Here is an 11,767-nt window from a genome sequence, read left to right as displayed (position 1 = left end):
GTGGATGGCTGTGAGCTGCTTTCAGTGCTTGTACTGCCATGTTCTTGGTGCAGCTCAGATGCTTCCTGATGGACAGGAACCTGTATCTGGGCTGTTCTTCGTTCTGGCCCTGGCTCACCGGACTGATTGTTGAGCTCTGGCAGCAGGGAACTGTGTGATGGCCCCTCTGCTGCCTGGCTGGTTGGGCCAGAACTCCTGTCCTCTGGTTCCTGGTGGTTGCGGGATGGCCCCAAGCCCTCCTGGCTGGCAGTGCTGGGCCCTGGGAGCTCCAAGATGGTGCTGGAGGCTGTAAGGGAAGGCGGGAAGGTCAGCAGGAGAAAGCTGTATCCCCAGGTAGGGACAGGCTGCCATCCCCCCTGGGGCAGACAGAGTCTGTCAAAGCTGCCCCGAGTGCATGCTGCCAGGTCCTTCCTGGTCCCAACGCGGTGCCACGCAACTCATTGCCTCTTACCGGTTCCCAGGCCAGCACAGCTGTCGCACTCCCACTTGGCTGTTGTATTGCTCAAGTGGGAGCAGCGTCTGTGGGTCCCTTCTGCAGCACAGGAACTGCACAGCAGCAGCTGCCAGGGCCTGGGGAAGCAAAGGGGTTGTGGCTGTGAGTAGCAAGTGAGCCAAGGCAGGGAGTGCCCAGCACAGCACATCTCTGGTGCTCAGTCCTTGCTCCCCCAGCCTGTGGTGAGGCTGAGATCCCTCGCAGAGCCTCAGAGAGCTGCTGTGGTAACTCACCCCCTTGTAGCTGCCTGCCGTCTGCCTCTAGGGCAAAGGCACTTGATGGCATCGCAGTTCCGGTGCCTCTGTCGAAGTCCTTCGTATTCACCATTGTCCTCCCATGAGGGTCTTCTACAAGAGAATGGAGGGAATGTGATGAGTCCCCAGCATCCCCAGCGTGAGATCCAAGGTCATCCCATCTCATCCACCCCAACGGCATTTCCAGCTTCTCCACGAAGCTGAGGCACGTGCTCCTGCGACAGCCAAGGGTCAGGCCTGCCAAGATACTCATTGGGCCGGCCCAGCATTCACGCCTTCTCATCTGGATGATTTGGCAGAAGGACACCAACCTGTCTGGGACGTGGATCCCCATGGTGGACATTTCGGTGCAGAACACAGTGTTGTCTCTACAGGCAGGGCACCGGAAGCAGTCCATGCCAGCATTCAAAGCCTGTTTCTGCAGGAGAAGCGCAAGAAGCAGAGTGAGCGTGAGTGGTGCCTGGTGCTGCTGGGCAGGCAACGTGTGTGCAGGGTGAGGGGAGGGCTCCTACCTGGATGCATCCGCGGTGGAACCAGTTTTGTGTGCACGCTGGGCACACCATGGTATAATAGGACAAGCTGTCCCCCACGGTCTCCTGGCAGATGACGCAGTTGGTGTCTTCTGCTGGAGCTCTGACAGGTGTCTGTCGAGGACGGTGCTCCCAACAGAAGGACCTGGGGGAAGATGGAAGGGATGGGCACGCTGAGAAGTGCTGTGAGGAGGGCAGAGGGGCAGGAATGCACCCCCAGGCCTTGGCCGTGGCAGGCTGCTGGCAGGTGACCTTGTGGGTTCCTCCGTGTCTTGGCTGCTGCTGACAGCCCTTACCTGTGCTCTCCAAAGTATTGGGTGATGCATTGCCCGTCCTCAGCGCAGGGCAGATGGAAGCTGCGTGTACAGCCGCTCTCTGCGCATGTGATGGCAGCCCCCCTCTCACCGCAAACAAAGCATTGCTGTAAAGATCACAAGAGCCCCATCAGCGGCAGGCTCAGGGCCTGCATGGCCAGCCTCACAGCTGTGGGCAGGGCACAGGTGTGGACGCTACTGGGTCACGCTCTACAAAGCAGCCTGGCAAACAGGGCAGGATTAGTGTTGGAGGTGGTTGGAAGGGCTGCGATTGCTCTCTTTGGGTCAAGACCATGCTGTTGTGAGAGCCCCTCCTGGCAGAAATGTGCCTGCTGTGATCAGGTGCTCACCTTGTGGTTTGCCTGCTTGACTTTGCACATGAGGGGGCAAAGTCATGCCCATATGTCTTTTCTCTCGGGGGTGGTTCTTCTTCCAAAACGACGTGGGCAAAAGCCTGGAGGAGAGAAAAGAGCAGGGTCTCATGAGGCCAGGAAGGAAGGAGCATCCTGTCAGGAAGCGGTCAGGTCAGCTGGGGGAACTCACCATGCAGAATCATGACCAGAAATGAAATAGTCACCATCATGTGGCCCGACGATGTCCGGTCACATTCTGCCGGCCACACAGACACCACTCTGCAGAGGGAAATCAAATGTGAGCAGCAGTGAGCACCTGGGTGGCCAGGTGTCCCAGTCAGACCTCACTGCTGCTCTGTGCTGCCGTGCTGGCTGGAGTTGGTGGAGGGGAAGGGGCCGTGGCAGGCCCACCCAAGGCAGCCACACGCCAATGTGTGCCGTCTGGGAGCTCCTGCCTGCCCCTTCCTCCCCTCTCAGCTCTCAGCCGCAGGCAGAGCCCCAGCACCCCCTCTGCCCCAGTATTGGGAGCTGTGCACAGGGATGTTGTGGCCTCACCTGGTCCTCCGAGCTGGAGGCTTTCTCTTTCTATCAGCCATGATATGGCGATAACAGCGAGCACTGCAAGAGTCACTGCTCTCACTTCACCTCACCAAACCGCACTGGTGCTCGGCCTGAGCCCGGCAGCCTTAGCTCTGCTCCAAGCATCACGTCACAATGGCCGCTCCCTGACACCCACTGTGACATCACGGTCACCGCCCCATGGCAGCTGTGGGCGCGGGCCCCTGGCTCCCAGGCAAGATGGTGGCAGCCCCACAGCTTCTCTGGGCAACCTTGGAAAGGATTTCCTCCCAACATGCTGTGTTGATCGCCCCTCTTTCTGTTTGAACTATGGCCAGTATTATCTCAGATGAGGCTAACTCATAAAATGTACCACTCAATAAAGAAACACGTTTCCAAGTGAAACAAACAACAAAAAAAGACATCGAGATCAAGGCTGATGTTTCTGTTTCTCTTCAAACACTTGATCCAGCACAGCTCATTTCCTCCATTGCTCAACACCCTTCTCCATGGTTGTCCACTTGCCAATGAAACAGACCACATCTTCTTTGGAAGGATACCTCTCCTTCAAGGCTGACCAGGATCACCTCCAGTAGGTGGAAACAGCCAGTATTATCTCAGATTATTCTAATTCACAGAACGGACCACTCAATAAAGAACCTGATCTTCCTATTCTTTCCTCTACACGTACAAACTATGTCCTTAAATTCTTCCCAGGCTTCTTTTTTTGTTGCTGCTTTACTTGCAGCTTTGCTATTAACATTTAATTATCTAGTGATATTAGTTAAGTATGTAAAATATATACAATTCTCTCCATTTTGGACAACCGGCCGACACTGGCTACTCATCTAAACTCTTGAACAACTATTTCTTGGAGCAATTACCAGATATTTTCACATCACACGTACTGTTTTCTAAGTCTAACTTTGCTTTGAGTGAGAAGGCCCATGTTTTTGGGTTTTGGGGGAGCTGGATTTATACTCCTTCAGTTGTTTTTAATACACATTGCTTCTGTACTTGTGTATATGTAGGTCACTCCAAGGGTAATGGCTGATATTTATTTCAGTCATTAATGCCACGTAGACAGTGAGCACCATAGCAGTATTTTATATAGGAAATTTTCAGCTAAAAAGCACTGTGTTTTAACACAGCCACCACCATCAGCTCTGCATTCTCTCTAGTCACGAACAAGAGTCTGCATGCTGTGCTCATGAAAATCTGCACCAGCAGAGGTGATCTACTTACACTATGGCCACTCCTGAATGGCACCATCTACCACCTCACTGTGCTCACATATACAGTTTGTTCTCTAGATAAGTTCAACAAGTGTCAATGAATGTCACTGAGTTCCATTTTTTTCCACATTAATTTCATTGCACTCTTTTGCCTCATGCACATTTCCATGTCAGATGCTGTTTTATTACACTGCTCCTCTTCTGCCATCTATCACAGGATGACAGACACTGGTGAAATAGTGGTGGAAAGATTCAGTCTCTACTGCTATACCACCAACATCCACCTCAGACGTTGTGGTTTAACATAATTAAATAGGAAGCATTGCTTTTGGAGCATCCATCACATGTACATGTAATAAAAGGCAGAGACCCTGTTAAATCACCTCCATCTGGAACATCTGGATTCTCTTTGTGAGTCTGTCACCACTCTGTGGCCCAAGTTTGGGAAATACTTCATGGTGTTTTGTGCTGATGGAGTCAATGTCTTCTATTTAGACTGTCAGTTGCCCAGGGCTGGGTATGCACCTCTCTTTAGAGGACATCAGCACAGATACAAAGATGCTAAAACAGACCTTTAGTAAACTGGAAAACAGTACAAGAAGAGCTGCATCAGTTCATCAGGGATGATGCTAAACCTAATTAGCTTTGTTGAGAAAGATCAGTTGGAACTAAGTTATGCTTAGCTGCCTCTTACCAAACAGCACAGATATCTTCACCTTTCCCAAACGCTGGGATGTCTTGTAGATTTTAGGTCATCTACTTTAAGATGAACTAGATGATTGTTAAGGACCCTTCTGAACTAAACTATTCCATGACTGTATTAATATGATGCATATGGGAGAAATAGGTCACCTAAAGCTAAAATAACTGCCTCTGAACAGGCATAAAGTACCCACAGAGCAGCAGAATGGGGCTTTTGGCTTAGGTAAGTGTAGCTAAATGTAAATCCATGTAATTCCTGGAGTTAACATGTAGATGAAAATGATTCACTGAATCGTTCTGTGTCTTTTGCATTCAGGCATGATACAGAACTTTGTTTGACTGGCATTTGTTGACATTTTAGCATAAATTTACACTTTCTCAAGTCTGCAAAAGCCAGGAAATCTCATTAAAAAACGATATTGATACACCGTGGTGCCACCTTGCCCAGGATGCAAATTCAGTTTCTCCTTGTTGCCATACCCTGTTGAGCAAACATATGTCATGGCCTTTGAATATGTAACCAGCAGATGTCTAATTGGCCCGAATACATTGCCAGCATATATCAGGATGGGTCAATAGAAGGTCTTAGAATCCCCCACCAAATTTTAATCAAAACTAACGGGAATGCAGACATGAATTACACGATGCAGAAAATGCAGAGAAGCTCTACATCTAGAACCACAATCACTTTATTTAAATACAATTTCCTCTTCCCATAGCTCCAGAAATCTTTGCTTGGTTATGTGGCAGGGAAGGAATGGAAACAGAGCCATTTAAGAAGCAGTCCAGATGGACACATCCCAGCAAAGGGCAAGAAAGGGTTTTTTCTTTCCTCTGGAGGGAAAGAAACCAGGTCATGGTTAAGCAGAAGGCACTGAGGAGACCCCTGTCATTCAATGAAGCTTTGAGCCTACATCCTGCAGGACAGAAGCACCCTGCTACTAATGAGCTGTCTGCACTTGGGTGAGAGCCAGCACAAGACATAACCCAAATGTGGTTGTCAGACTTTGGCTTTCTCTTCACACCTCCCCGTATGAATGCGTCCTCCCTGCCCAGAGATGTTTGAATGCAGATGTAGCTGGAATATGCATTAAAATGTTTGTAAAAATTGACACAGTATCAAATGTAGAAAAAACTTATTATGCCATCATGTGAAGGAGGATTTGGATCCTATCTATGAGTACGGAGATGAGTGAAGGCAACAAGCAGGAATATCTTCTATTGCATCCTCAGGACTCGGGCAAGGGGGCACCGCTCCATGATTGCCCAGTGCTCCTCTATTTTCCACCCCTTGGTTCAGGCAGCAACAGCCTCCACAGCAATCCTGGGAGCCTGGTACAATTCTTATCCCTCAGCTCTGAGTGAGCTGAGATGCAATATACAATATATTTAGACATAAGTTAACAGAGGGGGGATCTTCTGCCACATTTCACCAGGTTTAAGTGAAGCTGAACCTGCCGTTTCATTGGCGTTCTTCTTTCATTTGCAATCTTGTGATTTAAGCAAGTAGACACACAGAAAGATGAAATGTTCTCCGAGCCTGCTGGGAAAATCTGCATCAGCTTTTGCCCACAAAACCTAGGAGCTGCCGTGTGAGGCAAATATACCTCTGAGATATTGAATCAGATCCTTTTCTCTCATGACTTACAAAGGAGAAAGAAAAACTGGGAGACTGACAGAAATCTGTCAGGTTTGAAAAGGGAAGCCAGGAGCTCAGCGAAGGTAAAGCATATAAATGGGGATGTTTTCTGAATTATTGCTGCATTGAATGTGTCAATGCAACACAGTAAGTCAGAATGCAGAGAGAAGGTATATTCAGATTTAGCAAAGCACATTCCAGCTACAAGGGCTCAGGAGAGATGTCCCAGCAAGACAGTGATGTAATAACTACAAGAAAATGTATTTCCAAAAAGAGAGGCCCTTAGCTAAAGTGTATGCACCAGGGGATCTCTCTGCAGAAAGCTTCGGTTATTACTTTCTTAAAATCCTTATTACATTTCAAGCTTTATAAAAACTGAGTAATTACAATCTTCAATTACCTCTTGGTGCCAACTCAATTAATGTCCTTTACACCAATTGCTTTTTGAACTGTTGGAGAGAAAAGATGATCTGGGTCAACTCATAAATGGTCTTTTCAATGTCTTATTAGCCGAAATTCAGGACTTATGTACTCAGGGAAGCGTCATCCCTTGATTGCTCTGAGAAGATGTAATGCACAGGCTGAAGGAGATGTACTTTCAATATAAGGGTCCAAAATTGAGGTGATGCCAGTGAATCAGCCATTCAAGGTGTTTTATTTCTCTCTCTTTCCTTCCAAATGCCCTTGATATAAAACTCTGATGTTCAGGCTAGAGAGATGGCACTAAATGGGAGGATCAATGGTTGTATCTTCCTGGCTTTAATAATTAAAGCTATTGAGCCATTAGGTCTTGGATCAACAAACAGGGCTAACAGGTCACTCATCCCAACCTTGTAAATCGATTATTTTTCAACAGACAATATTAGGGTCAGGGCAGCCTGACTGACCTGCCTCTCAGGTCTTGATATAAACAACAGCTGATTGGGATCATCTGGCAACAATTTGGCTCTGACCATCCATTATTCCCAGCAGGAAAATACTTCTACAGCAGAAAAGAGCAGTGTGTCTCTGTACCGAGTTTTCATCTCCCTTGAGCCGACCTGCCCCATGGAATGTAGGATTTGCAGCTGGTTGAATTGTTCACAGCCTCTTAGGATTCAGGATCTAATATTGCTTTATAATCTCAGACTCCATCTTCTGGCTACCTTTCATTCTGGGAATCACATGCTGTAGAAAAACAAAAATGGGCAAAAATGCTCTAAGGAATTGTATTATTCTGATCTACTGTTTCAGTAGTCTAATGCTGATTCGGTGAGGGAAATGGGATTTTTTATAATTGCTGGAAAACAGCCTTGAAAGGAGTGGGATGAAGGAAGAAGAGGACTTTGACCACTCCACCAACATCAGGGGATTCTTCCAGGTGGCTCAGTCTATCCTACAAAATCTCACTCTGCAGTATCAGTTCTCTCTGATTGCTGCATAAATATTTCCATTATAACTCAGTCCTTGGAGACAAGCTCCAAAATGTGTCCCCTGATCCTGCCTGTTCCCAAGAGGGATGGGGTTTGCCTAGAAAGTGCCTTGCAGTCACTGAGGATTAAAGTTACTTTGTAATGCCAAATTCAGGTATGAGTTGCCAAAGGTCTTCTTTGCATAAAGGATTTTCAAGCAGAGACAAGCTGAAATTTGCTACTTGAGGCGCAGTAAAACAATCCCCAGCAGAATATGATTCAGTGCTCAGGTTTCATCATTTTATAATTTCATCCGTCTGTATTTTGATAGTCATTTCCCAGCGTTCAACTCAAGACTCTCTGGTGCATTGCAGTGTTCCCATTCCTCCTTTATGCCCCCACTGCAAGTTTCCTAATCAAATCTTTCCTCATTCTCAGCCTGAACCTCCTCTCTTTTCATTTGATACTTTTCCATTCCAGGTCAAATCTTTCTGGTTGATTTGTTTTGCTTGTTTTGACAGAGGACCCTTGTGATTGTACATTCTATTGTCTTTCTGTTCTCCCAGGTAATGCAGGCAGGGAAGGTGGTATCGTCACAACCAGGGATGCCCACTTGGCATATTTCACTGCAGAGAAAAAGATGTATATATATTTTTTCAATATATAGCAGTTAGATAGAAAAGAGCTGTTGTAAAGGAAAGTTTGGGTACATAGCAGGTATGTTTGTGCCCTTTCCCTGCTGTTCTTTAATAGTGCAGATTATACGGATCCCAATATCAGAACTGCTGCGGAGTGCAACCCAGGCATTCCATTCCATTCTGGGTTGGTTTGCAGTAAGATATCCCAGCTGCTGACAGCAGCTCAGCCCAAAGTGACCCAAAGTTCCTGAAGTCAGATGAGTGTAACGTATAGAAGAAAGAGCCAGACCTGCATCATCAGAGTCTTCACGTGTCTACCCTGCTATTGGTTTCATGATCCTTGTTGATTCCAAACTGCTTTCTACACTCACTGCTCTGTTTTACTTACAGAAAGGGCAGCAGTTTTCCAAAGATTCCAGAATTTAATGAGCTCACATTGACTGCAGCCAGTTGCTGAGATTGACTGAGCAATCAAGATGCTCAGGACCCAAAGCTACTACGGACTTCTTGTTTTTTATCCCTTGGAAGAAAAAAAAGAAATGAAGGTTTATGTTGTACTGTACCTTCTTCCATTCGTCTTTACCCTGGTGAGGATATCACACCAACAAAGGCTGTTTAGTTTCTTCTCGACTCTTTTCTTACTGCCTGCCTGAAAACCATGGTCTGTGGCTGCTTTGTGTTCCCATGTGCAGGGTTGTGGCTGGGGCAACCTGCTCCCTGCAATGGTGTCCAAGCAAAGAGTCGCTGCAGAGACATGTTGATAGGAGAATCAGAACTTCCAAAAGAGCATCGATGTTTCTTCTCACTGCTGCTATGTTCACTAAGACAAAAAGGTCCTGAACATGTGGATAAAATTCAAAGAGGTTGATAGGAAGATTTCTCAAGTCACACATTGTAAGAAGCTTGTAAGATGGAAAGTGTTTGACACCTGCTTCTCCAAAGCCAGACCTATATTACAGTGGTTGCTCTGGATGTGCCCCTCTACCAGATGGGGCACATCCAGAGCAGACACTGTGGCTGCACGCAGTAGGCATCCCAGGCAGCTCTCTATGCCAGTCCCTTTATTATCACACCTTTGTTGTAACACCTTTCCCATTGTATTGATCTGTCCAACATTTCAAAGATCAGAGATCCCCTACACACATAAAGCAAACTCTTTGCCTATATTCTGTCTCAGGATAAGAAGGTGCCAGTCAAACACTCAGATTCTGATCAGGTGCAGCATTGTGGAAAGCCCTTTCAGAGACACCGACTCCACAAAACATCCTTCAACATAGCAACCCTCCAAATGTATTGAGCTGCATACTGAGTCCAGAGCATCCCAGTTCTTCTTGGCAGCAAAATTTTACGACTGTAAGAGCTTCTTGTTTGCTTGATTTTAGTACCACTGGGTCAGAGTTTCTTCTGTCGAATGGGGATTATGATGTTTGCTAGCAATATATTTACTTTGTCAAAAGCGCTATAGAAATACAACAGCTGTCATATTATCTTTCTCTTCCATCACTTCATAGTAAATTAAATTTAAAGCCAAAAGGACTGTTCGGCTGCTGAAAGTTATGCCCCAGTTTCTGCTAGGGAAGAGCTGAGATTCGTTGTCTGATGTCTCATTTTGGATGGATTGGTAGCACTGTTGTTTATCTTGAAAATACAAGAGTGTGCTGTTGATATTGAGAGTTTTACTTACTTCAGTTCCATTTCTGTTGGTTGTTTCTCTTGCCTGAAGCTTCTAATACACAAAGCAGAACATTTCCAAAGCTGCATTCAGTAGAATGAAATACTTCAGCGAGTAGTGGAATTGATGAAATCTTATCTCCAATGGGTTTGTACGCTTGTCTGTCTACAGATTAATAAGCTGGATCTCTGATTTAATTCTTTTTTTTTATCTGGGGTTGAGGGATTTGTTACCTCTCTCTCCCACATGAATTTTCTGGAATAGAATGGCCCAGCTTGTAGTTCTGGATCAGTGCAGACAGGAAGTTGGGAATTTCTTCTCTATCTGTCCCCATATTTGCATCCAAACCATATCAGGTATCAGCTGGGGCAAATGCTGACACCCAGCAGATCCACAAATCATTCTGAGGAGGGTCATAGAATCATAGAATGGCCTGGGTTGAAAAGGACCACCATGATCATCCAGTTCCAACCTCCTGCTATGTGCAGGGTCACCAACCAGCAGACCAGGCTGCCCAGAGCCACATCCAGCCTGGCCTTGAATGCCTCCATGGATGGGGCATCCACAACCTCCTTGGGCAACCTGTTCCAGTGCGTCACCACCCTCTGAGTGAAAATCTTCTTTCTAACATCCAACCTAAACCTCCCCTTGTCTCAGTTTAAAATCATTCCCCCTTGTCCTATTGCTATCCACCCTTGTAAACAGTCGTAAAGGGGGTCAGAAAGATATGGTGAACTTACACAGCTGGGTCAAAATGGCAGCTTATGGTAAGGCTCTAAGAACTCCTTAAATAAGAGTTGGGAGAAAAAAACCCTGAAAAAACACATAACATTTTCTATGGTTCCCAATGAAGATAATACTTCATGATTTGAATTTCAACCAGCTGTCTTGCAGCTCGAATTTGTTTAAAAGATGAAGATGGGATGATTGAAGATTAATTTGGAAGGTGGCTGAGGACCACTGGATAATGGACATCAGATAGGAGGTTTGTCTTAACTGCAAGGTAAAGGTGATTGCAGATGCTGGGGCTCAAACTTCACACAAATCTTTAGCTAAGACAGAAGTAGATATAGGAAAGCTGCCCTTCCACCTTGCAGTTTACTGCTTCTTAGGTAATGATATCAATTAATAAAGTGAGTCACAACAAAAAATGATCCCATGGGATCCACTGCAGTGTTTCTGTCCCTTCTTACACATGTAATTCTCACCAAGTCTGAAACTGCATGAGAAAACAGGTTCAGCCTTTCTGTACTGTTACAGATCATACAATTACATGAAGAGCATTCCCACAGTAAAAGTGAAACAATTAAAGGGTATAAAAAATAAACCCCAATAATCTGTTGTTTTTTTCTTTTAAGTTTACATATGGAGAACAGCTCGTTTTCTTTCACAGTCTATTACCTGCACATGAAGAGAAACACCTCACACTTCTGGTCTGATTTCCTCCAGGGATTGTGTTGCTATTGGTTCTGTGGTTTTGACGCTGAAAATGCAGCAGTACTTTTCCACTTTGCTTAGTCTTCTTTAGTGTGTTTTCTTTCTGCAGCAGCTGTACACTGTGCAACATGGGAAATGTCAGGAGGGAAAAAACAATAAGAAAGCATTTGAATCATATCTATGTCTTGATTTCCAGCATTAAGCCAAGTGAGTTCTTCTTCTGCCCCATGGGTTGCTTACTTCTTATTCATAAGCTGAAACAGAAGGAATTGGTGGCAGCTATGTGATAAGAAAAGACTGTTGTCGTGCCAAAAAATATCCCAAACCACCACCACCACCACCAAGCACGACAGAACCCTCAAATACCTTTAGCACTCCTTTGTATAATGGTGAACAGGAATAACAAGCTCACTCAGACAAGTTACTAACTATAAGATCAAATTCTGTTGTTTCTGAACACTTTTTTTTCCAGTTCTTATTCAGGCAGATTGGTAAAGAATGTTAAAACCTCAGAAGGAAAACAGAATTAAGGTGTCCGGGACCTAATTCTT

The 11,767-nt window shown here is 45.8% G+C and overlaps 1 protein-coding gene across 1 annotated transcript; it reads right to left on the bottom strand.

Moving 5' to 3' along the window:
* Positions 1–722: 722 nt before the first annotated feature.
* LOC116653176 (PHD finger protein 7-like) lies at positions 723–1,980 on the bottom strand. Its single transcript, XM_032443625.1, has 5 exons — positions 1,942–1,980; positions 1,574–1,698; positions 1,260–1,422; positions 1,059–1,165; positions 723–840 (listed from the first exon to the last, which is right to left on the bottom strand). Exons 1-5 carry the CDS (start codon positions 1,969–1,971, stop codon positions 723–725), a joined length of 543 nt encoding a protein of 180 aa, XP_032299516.1. The 5' UTR covers positions 1,972–1,980.
* Between the last annotated feature and the right edge of the window lie 9,787 nt (positions 1,981–11,767).

This window comes from Coturnix japonica, chromosome 1 (assembly GCF_001577835.2).
Source record: "Coturnix japonica isolate 7356 chromosome 1, Coturnix japonica 2.1, whole genome shotgun sequence".
Taxonomy (NCBI): domain Eukaryota; kingdom Metazoa; phylum Chordata; class Aves; order Galliformes; family Phasianidae; genus Coturnix; species Coturnix japonica.
The sequence above is the reverse complement of the archived record's forward strand: the minus strand, read 5'-3'. Positions and strand labels throughout refer to the sequence as shown.

What these genes read in the sequence shown, in the direction of transcription:
- LOC116653176 (XM_032443625.1), bottom strand. Translation starts at nt 1,971, where the DNA reads ATGTGCAAAGTCAAGCAGGCAAACCACAAG. An exon ending in TCAAGCAGGCAAACCACAAG is followed by an intron (nt 1,699 to 1,941) that starts GTGAGCACCTGA and finishes TGATCTTTACAG; the next exon opens with CAATGCTTTGTTTGCGGTGA. An exon ending in GGGATCCACGTCCCAGACAG is followed by an intron (nt 841 to 1,058) that starts GTTGGTGTCCTT and finishes ATTCTCTTGTAG; the next exon opens with AAGACCCTCATGGGAGGACA.